This window comes from Polyodon spathula, chromosome 2, assembly GCF_017654505.1.
Source record: "Polyodon spathula isolate WHYD16114869_AA chromosome 2, ASM1765450v1, whole genome shotgun sequence".
Classification (NCBI taxonomy): Eukaryota; Metazoa; Chordata; class Actinopteri; order Acipenseriformes; family Polyodontidae; genus Polyodon; species Polyodon spathula.
This window is the reverse complement of record NC_054535.1, coordinates 30,598,648-30,620,229: the sequence shown is the minus strand read 5'-3', so window position 1 is coordinate 30,620,229 and position 21,582 is coordinate 30,598,648. Positions and strand designations below refer to the sequence as shown.

General features: G+C 35.8%; 1 protein-coding gene across 1 annotated transcript in view; it reads left to right on the top strand.

Annotated features, from left to right (window-relative positions):
* Window positions 1-14,754, top strand: part of LOC121295227 (platelet-derived growth factor C-like) — a 108,748-nt gene extending 93,994 nt beyond the window's left edge. Inside the window, exons 4-6 of the mRNA XM_041219658.1 lie at window positions 3,872-4,079; window positions 9,739-9,956; window positions 12,316-14,754. Of these exons, the coding sequence (XP_041075592.1) occupies window positions 3,872-4,079; window positions 9,739-9,956; window positions 12,316-12,432 (543 nt within the window). The 3' untranslated portion in view covers window positions 12,433-14,754. The remainder of the gene's footprint in view (window positions 1-3,871; window positions 4,080-9,738; window positions 9,957-12,315) is intronic.
* The last annotated feature ends 6,828 nt before the right edge of the window (window positions 14,755-21,582 follow it).

Genomic DNA, 21,582 nt, shown 5'->3' with positions numbered 1-21,582 from the left:
GTTATGTTAAAACTGTACAATGCATTAGTAAGACCTCATTTTGAATATTGTGTTCAGTTCTGGTCACCTCGCTACAAAAAGGATATAGCTGTTCTAGAAAGAGTGCAAAGAAGAGCGACCAGAATTATTCTGGGTTTAAAAGGCATGTAGTATGCAGACAGGCTAAAAGAATTGAATCTATTCAGTCTTGAACAAAGAAGACTACACGGTGACCTAATTCAAACATTCAAAATTCTAAAAGGTTTTGACAATGTCTACCCAAGGGACTTTTTCGACCTGAAAAAAGAAACAAGGACCAGGGGTTACAAATGGAGATTAGATAAAGGGGCATTCAGAACAGAAAATAGGATGCACTTTTTTACACAGAGAATCGTGAGGGTCTGGAATCAACTTCCCAGTAATGCTGTTGAAGCTGACACCATGGGATCCTTCAAGAAGCTGCTTGATGAGATTCTGGGATCGATAAGCTAGTAACAACCAAACAAGCCAGATGGGCCAAATGGCCTCTTCTTGTTTGTAAACGTTCTTATATTCTTATGTTCAATGCTCTCAGTTTCAGCACGCGCACCCGTTCTTCCTGGTCTGTGACGTCACCACACACGCCACTCAAGCCATTCTTGTGACAGATCTACATAGTTTTTTTTTTAGTGCCATGTTGTTTAAAATGAATACCAGTCTTGGAGTTGCAGGACATGGCTGCAATTACCATATGGAATTATAAACATTTTCATAAAGCTTTTTCAGATGCATCATCCTGGGCAGGAATACTGGTATCAAGAAGAAGAAGAAGAAGAAAAAAAGACTATTGTACTGTACATATGCTTCTGCAGTAATTTGCCATTATACAATATTACATTTTTTATGCATTCGTCTACATTACAATGTGAAAAGTTATGCCTAAAAACATTTTTTAGATTGTATGCGAGGAACAAAAAATGATACAATCTAATAAAATTAAAACAAAATCTACTTGCATGTCTATCTTATAATCTCCAGAATAATGACCTTAAAATGACTATATCAAAGTGGTATTTAAAATAAAACTTGAAACAAATTATTCTACAATAGTGATATATCAGTACTTGTATTTCTTGTCAAAATGGGATGCGTTCTTGCAGAGCTCCACATGTCACTCTGGTTTGGACAGAAAACACAATGCTCTGATAAAAAAAGTTTGCTAGGGAACCTTTTTTGGTACACCAGGATATTACTTCAAAGGAAAAAACCTTGAGTTTACTGCAAAGTTTTGTAAAGAAAACTGGGGTGTTTGAATGCAAGGAAGATATACAATGATTTTAATGTTGAAATGGCGTTTAAGACACTACACATTACACCCGAGAAAAGGTGAATCATGCACAAAACTAAGATAAGCACAACAAAAGTAAACTTTCATACTTTTCCATATTTATTATTTGCATTATCCTCCGACCGAGCTAGCTTCCTCTTTTATACCCAGAAACTAGAGAGCAGATATCAGTGAGCTACTAACCTCTGGAGTACAAAGGCCAGCCCTGCAGGTGTCCGTTTTGAGCTATCTGGGCGCCTGACCAGCAGTGTTTGCTGTGCGCAATGAGGAAAAACAGCCCCTGCTGTTTTTGTAACTCACAGGAGCGACAGAGCTAATGCAAGGCTCCCCAGCAAAGACCATTGACTTCTCACAGCCAAGATTCAAACCTGTGCTGATAACACCCTGCACACCACTCGGCTGTGCTTTTACAATACATTATAAACGTGACATTAAATGCCAAGGATTGCAAAGCACTTACTCACAGTTATAAATACTGCACACACAAAGAAAACCTTCCTTGAGTTCTCACAAACTGCTCTAGGTTGTAGGAATTACAGTAAGATCAAAGGTAAAAGACAACCTGGTCAGATTGTTGGCATCACAGAAAATCAGCTTCAAAATAAAGAAAAATAAGAAAAAAAAAAAGTTTTTTCTCGCTAGCAACAGATAAGAATAGATTTCATAATTTTAGGTCTACAGAAGGTCCTGTTTTTTGTAGTCTTCTTTGATTAAAGTGTACCAGAAAGCAAAGTGGTTTTGAAATGTATAGCCAGAATTAACTTAAATGTTCTGAACATGTTCCTATATAACCTTGTGACCTTCATTTTTAGGGATCTCGCTTGGAAAACTGTCTTCACTCCTAGCCTCCTTTAGATGTCTCTGATGCATTTGGCTGTAATTTGGTGATTATTACGCAATTATGAGGACCCTCTGTATGTGCAGGCACTGGTTTTGCATTTGGAAGTGATGAATGTATACATTTGGTTCTGAAAAATATAGTGATTTTATTTTGTTAGTTTTACTCGTTTGCTGAATTTTCTCCTTGTCTATATAAAAGGTAATAAAAAAGTTAATAATTACATTTTAGGCTAAATTAGCTTATATATAATTTTAAATGTCTGAGTGGTAGATGTACTAAAGTGTTGCAGCAGTTGCAATAATCACAAACCAGTTGCTAATAAGTCGGAAGTCTAGGGTGAAATGTACTAAATATGCGCAATGTTGTTAATGACATTATAGGGAATGCTTTGCGGCAGCAGTTTTTCTTTGTGATTCAGTCTTACATGAATATTTAACTATGGGTGTTCCTGCATACATTTGCAAAAAGGGGGTGGAAATGAGGATTCTCAAATATTATAATGAGATGTACTAAAGCTGCCGGCAATTGCGACACTTTCAATTGCATCAATTGGTTAAGAACTTCTGAAAGTATATTTTAAACAGTTGCAATTGTTGCTGGTATGCAGGCATACACCCAAATGTCTAGTTTTCCTTACAAGCAGGGTGTACTACAAGCCAAGAAAACAAATTTCTACCACATTTCTGGTTTTCTCAATGTGTTGGGAGCAATAATAGACTGCACACATGTGCCTCTAAACCCTCCAGCTCATTCTGAACATCTATGTAGGAATAGGAAACACACCTATTCTATTAATGTGTAGGTGGTTTGTAATTGTGCACAACTTAGCACTGCACTACTGACTAACTTAAATAAAAATCGACAGTAAACGTTTGGCTTATAGGCTACTCGTGATAATATGAATTAGTGGGATAATGCAAAATTTGTTGCTGGTCCCTTGAAATTTGTATTAACGAGAATTGACTGTCCTGTAAGTATCAGAACTTGTCAATGCGGCACCATGATCTATTTTGTATTAATTGTTTAGGGTTCTAAGTAGGCCAAGTTAATAATACTAGTAATCATAAAACACAAATTTAAACGTTTCAATTTAATCTAATCCTTTATTTACATTGTACACCAATGTGTGCAGTGCGGCATCAGCATGATTTATTTTGTGTTACCGATAGCCTACAGGCTAAAGTAAAAAGAAAGTGTGCTAGGTATTCAATTGATTTTAGTAATGTACTGTGTATTGTACAGAATTATATTTTTTCATAAGGTAAGGTGTAGCTTACCCAAAACACATTAATGTTATTTCAGCGCAATGCTTGAGATCTCGCTAAGATGATGCAACAGATATTTTAATTAGTATATTGCGCCTCTCTTTATTAACATATTTTCTCTTAGTACATACGACAAAATGTATACTTTGCAAATTGTTACAAAAGAAATGCAAATTGTGTTATGTTTGCTCTGCCACTGGCCCATATTAGTACATGTAGCCCTGAATTCGTTATTTCAGTAAAAAAGAAAAAGAAAAAAAGAAAAAGCATTTTGTAAACAGTATAACAAAACAGTGAGGTTTAGCTCAAATTGATTTACTGCTGTTTATTGTGAACTCATGTCACCAGCTGCATAGCTTTTCTGACACCTTGTGTGTTTTATCATTTGGTAGAAATGAAGAAATTAACTTTTCCTTCCAGTTTTAATATTGCATTTGCCTATTTTGTTTTTCAATCCAGAACCTTCCTGAACCAGAAGCCCCTTCAGTGCTGCCACCATCACTGCAGAGTGTGGACTTCCTAAATGAAGCCGTCTCTGGCTTCAGCACTGTTGAGGAGGTCATCAAGTACTTGGATCCTGACAGATGGCAGCTGGATATCGAAGACTTATATAAGCCAACATGGCATGTGCTTGGGAAGTCATTCATTCATCCCAGGAAATCCAGAGGTAGAAATCTTATTACTTTAAGTGTCAGACTCCCATGTGACACATTAGACATAACATGAAATGCCCTCTGCATTCTCTGCATTTGTTAAGCAAACATTCTTTAAATAGAGAAGTATAAATATGACACAATTTCTGAAGAGTTCCTAAAAATAATTCTCATGCTAAATTTTTATATAGGATCCTAAAGAAATGGGAATACAGTAACCCGTCACATATCCGCCTGCGGTGGGACCAGAGTAAAGGCGGATATGAATCCTGTTTAAAATACCATTATATACAGCTGTAACAATTACTATATTCGCATAATTATTGTTTTGAGATTCAGCTTTTGTTATGGAGCTCCCTTAAATCCCTTCTTTAGAAAAATACAGGGTATTAATGCTTGCGACAGGGTAGCCATCTGCCATGTGGGTGTGTGCATTCGCTGCTGAGTGACAGTCAGGAGATCGAGAGGGAGGTTGAAGATGATACACCCCACAGGCAGCATTTATTTACATATCAACACACTGAAAAGCTCCCATGACACCACCAGCAATGGCAGTGCACAGAGCACATAGAACACAGCGTATGAAAACTTCGGTAGGATCATCAATATCTGAACTAATCTTCTCTGTTCAATAATAAACTAACGTTGCTGAAGAGATTGATGATGGTGGATAAACGTTTAGGGCGGAAATGTGACAAGCGGATATGTGATGGATTACTGTTAAACAAGTGAAAGTTGAACTTCCACAGCTATCAATATTCACTTTATTATGCTTTAGCAAAATTGATGCATTTAGTTTCAGTTTTTTTAACTCCTCTCATCCAAATGCGTGACTCTGAAATATTTTAATACAACCTATTTGGTGTTAACTTGTGCATGGAAAACAATCAACTGAATTATTTTCCAAGTGACACGAGTATCAAATATGATTGACTACCACTGAGTTTGTTACTGCTGTGTCACCAGCAAAATAGGACAGTGCCCTAAACTGGGCAACACGTAGCTGGCTTGTCGCCACGTTGACAGCATGTTGACAAGCATGGTCACACAAGGCAACACGCATCAATGAAAGTTGCTTGTGTCACCAGGACAGTTTCGCTGCTGGAAATTCTGTGGCCGGAGCCCAAGAAGAGGGGGGAGGTCAGGAGACCACTGCAAGCGCCACCATCACTGTCGGAGTATGGCGTGCCATTGCTACTGCCAGCGCCAACATCATGTCCGGAGTGCCCAGCACCTCTGCTACCGCCAGAGTATCCCACACTGAAGGCAGCATTGCCATTGCCAGCGCCAGCACAACACCTGGAGGGTGCAATCCAACTGTCAGCCTTTCTACTGACAGCATTGCCTTGGCTGGAGGAGCCCGCCTTGCCACTATCAGCATTTCCACTGCCAACATTGCCACTGGCAGCATTCCCCCTGCCAGGATTGCCCCTGCTGGAGGAGCCAGCCTGTTCGCTGTCAGCACGGCCACCCATGGACCCTTTCTTGCCTCTGTTCCTGTTGGGTCCACGTATGCTGCACACGGGGGGGGGGGGGGGGGGGGGGGGGGGGGGATTGTAGCAGGGCAGAAGAGAGCCCTGCACATAATTAGTGGGGTTGGGCAAAGCCCAACTTGTAAATAAATGTATTGGGAACAACACCGTTGACTGGGATGACGAGGAGTGGTGCACATATTGCCTGTGCTATAGACATGAGGAGTACAGCTGCCTGGAGGCCGACTGAGACCCAGACGCAGACCTGGAAGGGGGGAGCCCAAGCATTCAGCACTCAAAAGGGGGGAGCCTGAGCATCCAACGCCCAGAAAGGGGGAGCCCGAGCATCCGGTGTCCAGTGACCAGGTGAGAGGTACACCAGTCTCCAGTGACCAAGGGAGAGCTGCACTAGTCTCCAGAGACAGAGGGAGACTACCTGCTGCTCCCACCGCCACCACAAGAGGGAGACTGCCTGCTTCTCCTGCCTCCACCATAAGAGGGAGACTACCTGCTGCTCCCGCCTCCACCGCTACAGGGAGACTACCTTTTGCTCTCGCCTCCACCACCAGAGGAAAATTACCCACTGCTCCCGTCTCCACTGCCAGAGGAAGATTACCCGCTGCTTCCACCTCCACCACCAGAGGAGCTTGAGCTATCTCCCGTGGGTCCTTTGCTGCCGTTGCCTCCCGAGGGTCCACACCTGCCATCGCCTCCCGAGGGACCACTCCTGCCCTGTTCTTCAATGTCTAGGGCTGCAAAGCCTGCATTGCCCAGGGAGGCCAGTTCGCCATCGCCCAGGGAGGCCAATTAACCATCCCCGGGGATGCCAGTTCGTGATCACCTGGGGATGCCAGTTCACCATCGCCCAGGAATGCTTGCCAGTCACCATTGCATGCAAACTAAAACTTTTGTGCAGAATGTGGCCGTTACCAAATTAATTAATTGGTTGTTAATTTGTAAATGGCCACGTGTATATAAAGCTGTCTGTTTGTTTGTTTGTTGTGGGTGTTTTAGAGGAGAAATGAGAGTGAAATGGGAGAAAATCTAAAACAAAAGTAAAAAGAAAAGAAAGCAATTGTTACTCGTACTGCTACACACCAGCACGTACTTGTTTTGGGTGGAGGGAGATACAGTATTTGTGATTGTGACCTGTTTTAGTATGCACTTTTGTTTTGCTCTGTGAACAGTGTTTTTTGTATATCTTTTTCATTTATTTTTGTTGAAATAAAAACAGCGCACCAGCATTACTTTCACCAGCAAGTACCTGTCTGCCTTTTTGTCAGCTTCCAGGTCTGGTCTGGGAATGTCACTACTCAGCCTTCTTGCCACACAATGTGATAATTTTATTTAAAAAAATGACACAAGGAAAAGGCATCTTTTAATTAATGATAGCCTGTGTAAAGGTATATAAGTCACCCCCAAATTTATAAATTCAACAGATACCTAAACCCAAAACAGTTTGGTTTTAAAGGCATCCATTTTGGACTTCTTCAGTACAGAACTCTAATTGACTGCCCTTTGTATTAATAAAATGAACTGTGAACAGTGAATTAATAAAATAAATTATTTATTTGGGAGATTTAAAAAGAATACCATAGTAATGTAAAAATAAGTATAAAACATCTTAGCATATTAGAGATAATGCTAGCAAAATTGCAAGAAAATGAAATGTAAAATTGTTTTCCTATGTTAGCACCAATTCTAAATTGAATTATGTTTTTGCACTAAAACAGAAAAACATCTTTATATGATGCAAGCAACATAAAATCTGAGGAAAAAAGAAACAACCACAGCTTTTATGTACATTCATGAATCATCCAGGAAAGAAAGCTAAGACCTAGAAAGTGCTTGTGATTCAGATTCTAATATGAAAACACCACTACTGTAATTACATGTGAAAAGGCAAAATATACATTTTCACCACATAAAATACTGTTTTAAATAAACTTTACATCTGACGCTTCTTGAACTAGTGCCAGGAGTTAATACTCTAATTGATAAAATAGGTTTTAGTTTAAGTGCTTTCTGTGAATTCTGAAGTGATGCCAATATTATGAGATAAGAGCTCTTTCCATATTTGTAAATGAAAAGCTATGACCAAAAGTTTAGCATCACCCTATATAATTAACAGATTTTGAAACCTGCTTAATAATGTTACGTTAACATATTGAATTACGTATTGCTTTGTAGTTTTCCATACACTTAATGAAAAACTGACAAAAATTGAAAAAACATAAAATACTGTACTACTATTATGGCTTCCAGTAGACTTTTGTGATATCATTTAGTAGTTTATTTGATTACATGATGTTAAATAAAAGATCTACATTATGCTCTAACTTTTGGCCATAGTTGTATTTTAATAGCTGAATGACTTTCATTGAAATTATTTTATTCAATTATAATTTTTATGCTGGAAACTAAGGATGTGACGCAGAACGAGCACCATGAGTTGTCCGATCCAAATCTATGGAAGTCCAGTACAGTTCTGGTGTACCCTAAGGAAGACTGGTCTGTTGACAGGTCCATCTTATATATTATATATCATATACACACTATGGCCACACTTGCTCTTTTCTTTTGTATTTTTAAAATGGTTGGAGTGTGATTGAATTAACTTTTTAACTAGTGCTACAATAAAGAAAAGAAAAGCTGACCTATAGTAAAAATAAAAAATGTAATTTAGAAAGTTCTTACAGACTGCATGTACAACTAAATCTCATTTTGAGGTTATTCTTTTTCTGTCTAAAGCAGAAAAAATTCAACATAACACAATGCAGTACAGTGCACACTAGGCCTAGTTACACTGTCACCCCATGTATATATTTTTTTACATGGAAACAAACCAATTAATTCAAAATCAGTGATTGACCTTATCCATTTCATTCAGAAATCCAGAAGCTCATTTACTTAAATTAGTCATATCTGTCATTCAATGTTCTTTAAAACTTCAGTGTAATGGTTCTGCACTGCAAATGGGAAACACGTCTGACTGAATTGCTATGTGTCAGTAACCTTAGCTGCAACATAACAAGTGTTACCAAAGCAACAGCCCGCAGCCATAATAAAGCCACTGGCAAAGAATTTCCAGCTATGCTAATTTAATACATATTTCAGTACAGACTTGACTTTTTTTGTCCTTGGTAGGTACCCATGATAGATGCTACTTAAGGCTAGTGTACAGTGTATTGAATCTTATTGCTAAAGGACAGAAAAGTCTAAGCTTAAAGTAAATTGTCTATCCAATCACCAAACATGAATATAGCAAAAGTGTAAAAGGATGAAAAAAAAGTCTGTGATTTGCAAAGGGCTTTATTTATTTATTTATTTATGTATTGCAAAGGGTTGCATTTTTTCTTTTATTAGTAGCCGATTCTGTATTTTTTTATAACCTTGCTTATAAAACAACCAAACTATAAAGCACTATCATGTTATGAGTGAAATGGCAATTATTTGAAATGTTGAATAAATGGTGTCATATAAAAAAAATACTGAATGAAGAGGTATCTAAACCTTTCATATTGTATGGATTTTTTCCTATTTGGTCAACAAACCTTGCCATGGCTACTTCCAGCAGCTCTCACATAATAAAGTATTGTTTGGCAAAAACAAGATTTTCACTGGTAAGCATAAGGTATGGCTTTCGGAGATGTTTTCATGCAAATTGGTAAATTGTACAGCTTTTTAGCATGAGAAGTCGATTTACCCACTCTTTAAAATTATACAATGTTTTAGACGTGCACTACCTATAACATGTGGAATGTGCATTGTATGTGTCGACTTTCACCCATCTAATATGGAAGCTCCTGCTTTTTAAGGGAAAAGTCCCTTAAAAAATTAAATATAATGAAATTCAATTGAGGTTGCCTCAAGGTGAGGTAGTATCCTTATGTACGTGCAAGTGGTTTTCAGCTTTGAGTGGATCTATCAAATCTGTTCAGGATGAGCCAAAAGCATTTCTCTGCCACCTGCAGTCTTGTATGGTTTAAACAAACACCAGTCATATAGCTAAATGAATTTCTTTATTATCTCCTGTCTGTGCACCTGGCTCGGCTTAGTTTATCCTCTCATGTGGGATACTGTACAGAAGACATGTTATTGTGCTAGAGCCACATTTTGAAACAAATATATGCCACTCTCTCCAAGCCTAAGAGATAAAGTAACAAAAGGCTTCTGTCTTATGCTTTTTTTTTTTCTCTAGTGGTGGATTTGAATCTCCTGAAGGAAGAGGTGAGGTTGTACAGCTGCACCCCACGCAATTTCTCTGTGTCCCTGAGAGAGGAGCTCAAGCGCACGGATACCATCTTTTGGCCAAACTGTCTACTGGTCAAGCGATGTGGAGGAAACTGTGCCTGCTGTGTACACAGCTGCCATGACTGCCAATGTGCCCCCACTAAAGTCACAAAAAAATACCACGAGGTATCTAAAGCTAAACTAAAGTGCAAATAACAATGTGCTTGTATGTACGTAATATTATTTCAATAATGTCTTTATTGTGTCAGTGACACTTCTACCAGAATTTCACACCTAGACATGCAGATCAATGAAAGTTCCAAAATCCCACTGTACATTTTACATTGTAAGGATTTAATATAATGCTGAGAAGCTGTGGAAATTGTGCATTTTTCTAATTTGAAGTTTATCTTAAGGAGCACCAAGTCAAACAATTTCCAAAATTGAAGGCGTGCAAAATGGGAGGGGAGATATAACACATTGGTGTTTTACCTTTTGGAAGGGAACTGAAGTTTGAATTTAGACAAATTAGACAAACCTTTATTGAAAGAAAAGAAGGGGCTGTAACCACACAAACACCCACGTTAGGGGTTTAATTTTTCTTTTCCTAAATGATGTTATGTTTTGTGCAAACAAATCACACAATTGCCAACTAACACATAAACATATCCTATGCACTTTCAATACATCACATACAGTATTGAAATAAATAAATAAAATGACTAGAGTAGAGAGATAATTATCCAAACTAATTGGGACCAATACTGGTTTGCATAATCGATTTGTACTGGTAATCGAACAAGTATTATTAACAATTACTATATCTTTAATAATGTATAGAATAAAGTTAACATACACAAGTACTTAGTACACAAGTACCTACTTATGATATATAGCTAGTAACCTATTATATCACATTAAGCATACCAAATTACAAAGCTTCACAAATCAATGAATGCAATTTAGTAAAACTAACACCTACAGTTAAATTTAATGAAATACTGTAATTAAACCCACTTAAGCACAGCACTTAATTTATCCAAGCCATACCACAAGGTCATATGATCTTGTTCAGCCAATCACAGCACTTAATTTATCCAAACCATTTTATAAATTAAATTATAAAATGGCTTGGATAAATTAAGTGCTGTGATTGGCTGAACAACATCACATGACTGTTTAGTAATAATTGTCTTACCACACAGCTATGACATCATAGACCAACTTACTTACCTGATCTATTAATATTACTACGCCTTAATAGTAATAATTATTTAAACAGTGTTTCTGTAGGTAAAAAAGTCAAAATACATCTGAAACAGCATTTAAACCACTCAATCTGTTTTTTTTTCATCTATGTCACTAAGAATTACAGAAAAACTAGCAAATATCCTATAGTATTTATTTAGTCAGAGAACAGAACAAAGAAAACTCAGAGGCAAGCAGTAGCAGTAACACTATTCAAACGCCATCTGAGAAATCACTGCACAAGTGTCACTCAGCAGCTGCATCTACTTATTAAACTAAATATCGGCTTATAAAACTGACTAGCGAGTGTGCAATTTTTGCATTCGACACAACAGATACATCTCCACAGTACCCTCCGATTTCAGAAACATTTAAAACAAAATTTAAATCTCTCCTGCTCTCTGCGGACACAACCGTTGGGCTTTTAAACAAGGTCGGGTTCGGCTTAGAATTCTATTGTGCTCACCGCGGATGGGAAGGACTGCAGCACTGTGCAAACTGACACTGAAGTCGTTTAGTCACATATCATCTAATGCTGGTTTACAATCTTGAGAAATTATGACTGTTACCGGCATCAATGGGAAAACAGCCTGAGAAATTATCGGTCAGCTTCTCTTGAAGACTGTAAAGCCTGAGTAGGATAATTTCTTCCAAAAAAACAAAAACAAAACAAAACAAAAAAAAAACCACTCGGAAGCCCCTCCCTCGAGTGCCAGTGTAGTGCAGTGTTTGGCTGTTCCATGAATCCTCCCTCAGATGTTGGAAATCAGTGTGCTTTCAATTCACAAATGTCATTTCATCTCAAAAATGTTACTGTAAATGGCAGTGTAATGTTTATGGTAAATAAAAAAGTACAAAATATATGTTACAAACAGTCTTCAGGGACTACTTTTTCTCTGGAAGGATACATAATATATTTCTTTTTTTTCCTTAAAAAAGCTAGTTTGTGTAATTATTAAAAAAAAAAAAAAAGTAGCCATTTTATAAGCAAAAAAGGGTGTGCGGTAAGACAATTCTTACAGCACTTCCTGGGTGGTTGAATGCACATTGCCTGCGGGCTTGTGCTCATAACGCACCCAGGGTATGCGGTAAGAATTGTCTTACCACACACCCTGTCGTGGGTTATTTCTTACATAAAAGTTCACCCTATAATTTTCCTAAATTTGATCACATTTACACAATTTATGGTTATTCCTACAGTGGAGGAATATAATACAGTATATTATGACACATCACAAAATCTATATTCAGCAAAATGAAGCCAGGCAATAGGTTGATGAGTTGTGCATTATTTCAGGTTCTCCAGTTAAGACACAGAAGTGGTGGAAGAGGATGGCAAAAATCCATGACAGATGTGCCCTTGGAACACCACGAAGAATGCGACTGTGTGTGCAAAGGCAATTCAGATGGATAAAAGTATCAGAGTGTGCTTTCCTCAAATGGTTGTGTTTGTAAGTCTATCTCAGTAGTCTCTAATGGAACATGATGGATGAATAGTGAACTGGGGTGTGGTGACCCCAGCTGCCCAGCCTATATCAATCCAGGATTTAATACTACAGGATGAGAGTTGTGTTGCTCTAAGCCTGTACTTTTCTGTAAGGTCCATAAAAAGGGGAAAGAGATTGAAAAAGGAACTGTTAATTGTCTCTCTTTTTTCTATTATTGAAAGGCTTTTACCAGTTTTTGAATGCTGTCGAAAATAGCAATTGAAACTTTGAAGAGCTGGACTGTTGTGAAGTTGGGCTGGCAGAACTGGTTTCAGACTCCCTTCAAGCTTTCTTCTAAAGAAAGCTCAGTTTCTTAATATGTGGCTTTATTGAGTATGTTGGAAGAATATACTTTCTTGTTTTATTTTCAAATACTCCTTTGTACATTTAAAAATTTTCATGTCCTGCCTTCTGCTACTTTGTTGTTGTTTTGTTTTATTACAGAACTGGGAATCAAAGAATCTTTTATCAGTTATTTTATTGAGCTGGTCCATTTTTGCCAAGTTTTGTTTGATGTGTTCTAGATATGTCTTTAAATTGCTGCTTCTCCCACAGTTGTGATAATTGATTAACAAAGGATTGTCCACACTAAAACAATGAAAATAACTACATTGCTTATTTAGAAACCATAAGCATTTTTTTTCTGTACAGTACATCTTTAGTGTCTTTTTTTTAGAACAACACTTCATGTCTCATTTTATAATTGTATTCCATATTGCTATGTATTTTTATGAAAGGTATTTATCACGTCTTGTGTGGTGGCTGCCTGAGGTGTCCTAGAGTGCCACTCTTTGTTTCATGTAGTGGTTAAAAGAACTTGCATGGTAACTATTTTGGCAAATATGTAAACTCCATGTTAAGTAGAGTGTTGCAAAAGGATCTAGGGGACAAAAAAAGATCTGCATCTACAGTAAATGCTGCCTTAAGAACTGCAGTACCAAGTTTAATCAGAAATTTGGGACAGTTGCTGGCTGGCTGAATGTGTTGCTTGCCAATGGGCACTTTTTGGGCAGGTTCAGTAGTTACTAGTATAAGGTATGGTATTGTCATTATCATTATATAAACTTTGTGTTTTAGCTTCAAGTGAGCTTATGCAAGGTTGACTACAATGATGTGTATGTGGGATTAAAACAGGACAGACAGTTTATGGTCCAATACTACAATGGTAAGAATAAAATGATTATTTCTTTATTTCATCCCATATCTCTCTGTTGCTTCCAACATGAAAAACTGAGACAGATAAACATCCTTTTCAAGTAGTATTTCCCATCTGCTCATTGTAATAAGTGCTCTCTGATGAATGTTATTCCTGTATTAGTAAAATTCCCAGGGCTCAGATAACAGATTTTACACTCTGTGGAGATCTAAGAAAGCCAGAAAATCACAGGTACAACACTATGTTTTTACTGTGTCTTGGAATACATTTGTGGCCAGCTCTTTAAGGGACTCCAAGGTGATTCCATTTAAAAGTAGTGGAAAAGTCAATGACAAGGATAATAAGTAATAACACTACCCACAAATCTTTAACTTATGAGTTATTTAAACCTTAAAAAAAGTCTGGTTTGAATAATAAAAAGTAAAAAAAGTGATATACATGAAACCTTTTCAAACTGTTGTTTTAAGTCAATTAATGCTTTAAATAGCTCATTAGTTACAGTACAATGCAATGGACAGGACCCAATGTTGGATTTTTTTATCAACCATTCAGAGGTCAAGAAGCCAAAACCATTAATTATTAAAGGGTTAAAGGATGGCGAATGCATGTGACTGAGGGAATATCAGCATGAGTAGAAGTGAACCAACAGAGGTTAACAGCCAAGGTTTGTTTACACTCTTCAAGTGTTGATAAAACCCATATACAGATGGCCATGTACCTCTATTATATACTTTAAAAATACATATTTTCAGTTCATGACCAACCTTTTGTCCATTGTGATTTTTATTGACAAGAAGAAAAAGGTTGATGAAGAGAATACCATTATGTGTCTAGCATAATTGCAGATTGTGATGTCACCAATTTGAATACACTGCTGCTGAATGGGAAATTTAAGCCTCAAGTACAGCATTTTAAAGCAGGTGATGTCAAGCGTACTGTTATTCAGAATATAGTCTGATAGATACACAACATGGTTGATGTCATGAATGGGGTTTATTTGTGTTGTGGTTTGCATGTACTCGGATTGGCTGACAGATCCTAAGCTGCATGTAATTCCTCATAAAATTTTAATATATATATATATATATATATATATATATATATATATATATATACATATACACCAAATGTGGTCAAAACAGGAGTTTTATAAGTTTTATTAAAAAAAACCATATTAAAGTGTTCATGTCTATTTCACTTGTAAGAACTTGTAAAATTCAAACAGGTAATAAAATTGTCAATTATAGTAAGTTCTAATTATTCGATGGTCTACCAATTTTCCCACGGAAAATTTATTAAATACTTAACTGTAATATGAAGCTGTGTTATAATCGATGACATCATATCTTGTAAATAGATCCATTGAGCATACTACTTATAGTTATACCAAATAGTCTTGCAGTGCTTTAAGTACAGTATATTATATGGTTGAATCTTCATAAGTTATCATCCCAATAAAAATATGCAACAGGTAGGTTTTTTTCAGTTTATCTACTGAATCATTAAATATTTTCATCTTTAGCTGATCTTTTTTTTTTTTTTTTTTTTTTAGATTCCTGCGTATATATTTCCAAGTGTGAGTGTTGCAGCGTAATAATATATAACAATCTCCTTTGCTTATAGTATTTCAAAGATTTAACTGAAAAAAAAACAGAAGAAAGTATGTCAGGTCACAAGTAGCACATCATTAAAACATAAACCCATGTTTTTGTACATTTTGTTCAAAACTGTGTTTATTCCCATGAAAGCTTTAATAAAATGCTTTGTTTTGAACATACAGAAAAGTGTCTACCCTTTATTCCTTTGGCATTTTACGTCCCCACGTGTTGTTACAACTGTTTAAATAATGTACCTGTAATTTGTCTTTTCATTGTTAACATCCTAACAACTTATTTACACTTACAACTATAAAGTCTATTTCAAAGCTGTTTTCAAAATGGCCGTTCTAGTGCACTGGGGTTTGAGACCTGTCCTCTAAATCGCTCTAGGAAGGACACTTAAAAACAAAACAAAAAAACACAAAAACATAACAAGTGCATAACAATAACATGGTTTGTTATTGCTGTGTTACCTGTTTGACAATGTGGGCAATAAGCCTTACACTGTCAGTGTCATTTTGAAAAGAGCTTTGGAATAGACTTTAAAGTTATAAGTGTAAAAAGTTGTCAGGATGTTAACAATGAAAATAAAAAAAAATGCTATTTAAACACTTGTAGCAGTATGTGGGGACATGTAACACTATATTTTTTCAGAAGCCTGCTACTTAGTCTTTAAGGTACATGATCATTTAATAAATTGGTCAGAGAAACATGCTAGCCTACTCTTTTTTTTTAAACATAGTTTGCATTTTTAAACTTTTTTTGTATTATTTTAATGTATATAACAGTTATTTGCTTTGTGTTTGTATTGTTATGTATTTTTGTATTAACAACGATTTTGTAGAAAGTTCAGCTTATTAAAAATACATTATCATTTTGTTTCTACATTTTGAGCTCCGAAAACATCCATGCATTTGTCTAATGAAAGCTCAGCTGTGTTTCATTTTTTCTGAGTAACAAACACCAATTTAGTTTTTAATTGTAAATTATCTTCAAATACACAGATCATACAAATATTAATTTATGTGTGGAGCTTCACTTGTAATCTTTGCTCTTAATCTTACACTTGAGACCACAAGAGAGGTCTTGTTTAGTCTAAAGAGAAAGATTTTCTACGCACATCATGAAAATCAGAACAAGCTTAATACTCACAAGGGTCTTGAAAGCTTACACATCAACATTTCTAGGGAGTGTTTGCTCTGAAGATTAATCATGAAAAAAAACTGGATTTCAGGCCATTTCATGAAATGAGTGTATTAGAGTGGAAGACTTGATCAAAGATCTCTGGATTAGGGTGGACAGACCCATAAACACAAAAATGGGGTTGCGGTTATTTTAACATTGATGACTTGTCAGCCTAACTAACACACCTTTTTCATGAAAAGGCTCTGTTGTTAATTTGAAATGGCCCCATGTTCTGGGTGGTATTTTGTTTAGACAAAGTTAATCTGCATGATCTTGAAAGGACCCCCTGATGAGATACCCTTTCATAACTCAGCTCTTAAAAACTAAAAAAAAAAAAAAAAAAAAGTGAGACCTACTAGGGGTGTGCCCAAGTAAGAGTACAAATGAGTATTTGTAACGGGTATAGCCATTCTTTTACGAGTAAGAGTGCTGGACCAGTAATATTGGTATAACTTGTTATTCAGAGGAGGAAAAAAACATTAAAAATAGGACAGTGATGACTGTCAATCTCAAGTCTAGAGACAGTCCATGGGGAAGGAGGGGAGAACAGTATGGCACAGTATCTGACAGCTTCATTCTGTGATGCATGAGCGAGTGGGCCAAACAGATTAAATGCTCTGTTCAGAATCAAGAAGCTCTCCATCACAATAAAACCCATAAATTCCTCAATATAATACTAATAAATAGTATGCCTTGCAGATTTGTTGTCCTCTCTGATGGATCTCATCATACTTAGCTAATCATACTTTTTCATTATACTTTACTATGTACTGTACACAAGCAACACCCCCCTCCACCTTCATACTAATCCCTAAATAACTAGTAAATAAATAACAATAAATACATTTTGATCCAAGTGGTCTTCATTTCACTATGTACATTGATCACCACCCCTCACAGACACCCCATGTAATTTGATAATAAATTATTGTGCAACAAAAATTACATTGACACAGTAGGACTTAAAAATGATTTAAAAAAAAAAAAAAAAAAAACATTGTTAAATAAACATTACAAACACTGTATGGTCACTTTCAAGGTGAAAATTAGGGGCTGAGGTGCATTCTAATGTTATTTCCAGTTTTAGCCCCGCCCACTCTGAGTACGAGTATTTGTATGAGATTTAGTTTCCGAATATAAGTACGATTATGAGACACTTAGAATTACAAGGAGTGGAACAGAGAACTGGATCACAGTACACAGTTACTAATGAATGAAAAAGATTCATTAATTATGTTTTATTTGAATTCATTGTCTTTTTAATGTGGAAATCAGGATACTTTTTTTTTCATTATATATTCTCTATTTACAAAAAAAAAAAAATTCAGATCTACTGTAGACGGAAAAGACATTGGTTAACAGAATGACATCATACTAATGTGTTAACAATACTATATAACCACAATCGAAACCTGTCCCAAAACAGCTCTGAGCATCCCAGAAATGTATTTATAGGCGCTATATGCTGTTCCGTAACTTCATAGGCAAAAAACAACGCTAGAACCGCCAGGGTTATACTCATACCTACAACTGTCATCGCCAGTCATTATCATGGTACATTTTTAACATCATCAATGTTAAAATGAAAGACAAACTATCAGCTTTTAAAATCCAGGGTGCCTCTTACCACATATAAAGCATCACTTTAAAAAATGAAAAACTATAATAAAATAAACATTTCAAAAGAAACTATTGTGTAAACAGGTTTATGTACACACATAACTGTAAAAACAAAAGTAACATATTATTTATTTTGTGTGTGTGTGTCACTCGCAGCACAGAATCCAAGTTGAGCTGCTGCAGCCTGCAGCTTTGCAGTTTTCTTATCAAAATATTTCTGACGAAGCGCTGTGGCTAGCTTCAAGATGAAATCTCTCCTGCTGATATTTCCCCTTCACATTCCTTGTACAAAATTGATGGCTGTTAGCTCCAGCAGAGATAACAACAGGCTTGTATATATAAAAAAAAATAGAATATTGTAGGTTATATTAAAAATAAAAGCATGTATTGTAAAAGGCAGTTCCAATGTTAACGACATTTTACTTTTAGATGTTCCATAAATACACACACACAAATATAATTTCTAAGTAGTAAAACTTGTACTTAGTAGAAATTATCTTTTATATAATTGTGTGTGCGTGAGTGTTGGAAAGGTAACCAGACATCAAGTAGCTAATGCACGGTGTAATTCAAAATGTGCGTGACAACATGTGAATTCATTTCTCTTGTTAAATGTTTTTATCTTCATGGCAATGCATGACGTTCTCCTCACGATATTCAGAATCGTTCTTTTCCTACTTAGTAAGCAGACACAGACATATAAATATCCCCTCCCTTAAATGACTGTGAATTGGGTAATCTGTATTGGTACGGACAATTTTCTTTCCTAAATCAGAGCTGCATAGCAACGCATTTCCTGAAAAAAACGGCAAACATGTTGTGAGGAAAACTGTCATCACTTGTGCATGTAAACACAGCCTTTGTTGCTATCCCAGGTTTTGTACATTGACTGAATGTTAAGCTGTATGCTTAAAATCATATGCTACAGTGGGTATATGTGGAGGTTTATGTTTGTTAATAGCTACTGATTACTTTAACAACAAAAAATACTTAATTTAATATTCTTGATTTGTAAAAATGATTTCAATACTATCATGTAGGCTACTTATGCTCGACATGTACATTTGTATCAGCATATAAAACAAGAAGCATATGGAAAAAAAACAGATCTCCTCTGAAAATAACCCCCATTATGTTACAAACTGATGAAATAGATACATTTGAAAGGTCGTGTTTCTCTGTTTGTGAATTTGAAATTAAACCCAAATATTATCTGGCCCTATTTATCTAAATGTACATTTTGGTAATAATACAAATGTAATAAATAAATAAATAGATAAATAAAAAGAAAGACATTTACATATATATATATATATATATATATATATATATATATATATATATATATATATATATATATATATATAGTGATGGAGTGTACATTCCAGAGTAAACTTAGTCAGCTGTGGGGCCGTGGGTGTAAAGAATGCACACTCCATCTGTGTAAAGGTTGTGGAGATGTTTCAAAGAAAACCAAAGTAATAAAGGGTGAAAAGACAACATAAACCAACAGGGTAGTAAATAAAGTGTGAGATAATGTAATATGTTTAAAAGTAAAATTATAGTTAACAATTTAATGTAAATTGGTTGTCATAGATTGATGTATTAAGTTAAACCACAAACTTGGGTTTAAAAGATTAAATGTTTAGTGTGGTTGAAAAAAAAAAAAAAAAAAAAAGGTATTATATTGGAAAGAGTGTAGGAAGGCTTTAGACCCTGGGGAACATACTGATGTCGGGAATGATCACCAATGTAACTTATCTGTTTAATTATCTGGCAGTTAAAAGTGGTAAATTTGAGAAGGTAAGGGGACGGGAAATGTCAGGAGAACTTGTTGAGTCTGAGTGGATGTGGTGAAATACAAAAAAACAAAAGTAAGAAAAAAAAGAAATAAGTTTTTTGCCGTGTGTAATTCGGGGTAAACAGGAGTAGCCTGTCCCCGTTTAGAGAGGGACACCTTTAGTATTTAGTTAGACCCAAAAAGGGTTTAGGCCTTTCTTTTGTTTTGTTTGCACCATCGGTGCTGTTGTTTTGTTTTTCAAATAAAGCCACGCCCCGGCGTATTTCATTATAAGTATGGTTTTAGCTTGAACAAAATGTCACATAATGTCATTATCCTGGAAGACAGCAGCAAATTCAGCAAATGTATATATATATATATATATATATATATATATATTATATATATAGATATATATATAATATATATATGTGTGTGTGTGTGTGTGTGTAGCTGTTGATATTGTTCCTAAAATATTTATGTTCTTGTCAGTTTGTATATTTTATGACCTTAATATGACACAACTGTGAGAAAAATCTTAAGAATCATTTAAGCTCCATTCTAACTGTATTCCCCAAGGAAGACACAAAGTAGACAATAATAGAAACTCATTTTTTAAATACAATTTAAGAAACATAAAAACTGTCTCGTGAATTGACTATTCAATGTCATCTTATCATTTTTTTCTTATATACATTCATATTTATTTGTGCGTACATTATTGGCTTTAAGGCTTTACAAGTCAGTCTTCGGCTACATAATTAATTATGCAATCTCAAGGTTGCATAAAAACACCAAACCTAGCTATTCAAATAAAATAAAAAAAATTGCAGCTGTGAAAAATCCTACCAACATTATCTGCACGTTTACTTGATAGCAGATTAAATGGCTAATTTAAACTTATTTAGATTTGTCTCAGAGGAAAATATATTGTTGTGGGCAGGGCCGGATTGACTCGCTGCTGCTGCTGCCTGTTGGCAGCTCTTGTGCCTTGCCCGGAGCCAGCCTCTCCTGGAAGGGGGCTGCAGATGAGGTATGAAGGATGTTGGAGTTGGAAACTGTTTTGGGGAAAAAGCGTTCTTGTTGTGTTAATTCCTTGTACAGTTTCGTGTTATGTTAAATGTATTACCCTTATGTTCTGGTTATACAGATGTGTTCAGTTATTGTTTGTAGTTAATTACCTGTTGTGCGATGGCGATGACTGTCTGTTTGGGTTGGGAAGTGCGTGCTGTGTCTCAGTGAAAGTAAGAGTGTGCTAGTGCTTGCTGTTGTTGGCTGCCAATAAAACCGCATTGTACTAAAAGAACTTTGGTGTTTCAATTAGCTCTATACTGTATCTCTCACTAAAACAATGACTGTGGTTAGGGTGAAATCTTGAACTTCACCAGTATTTTATACGTTAATAAGATTTCTCTGTACTCAAATCATTGAGTACACTATGAATTTGTATACACCCTGCATTGCATTAGATATTCTTCAAAACAGCTACAGTATATCCTGCTTTGTATTAGTAAAGACAGTGAAATGCATTCAAATGTGTTGCATTTAACACAGGGTTTTGCTTCCTCTCATTGTAGTGTTAATGAGTAAATACATTTTTTTTTTTTTAATTCACATGGAAACTGCAATATCTCTTATTGGTCAAGTCTGCACTGGCAGGAAGATACATTTTAATATCTAAAAGGCTTACAAAGGCTAGAAACACAAAAAAAGGATAGATACATTGTTATGAGGTTCC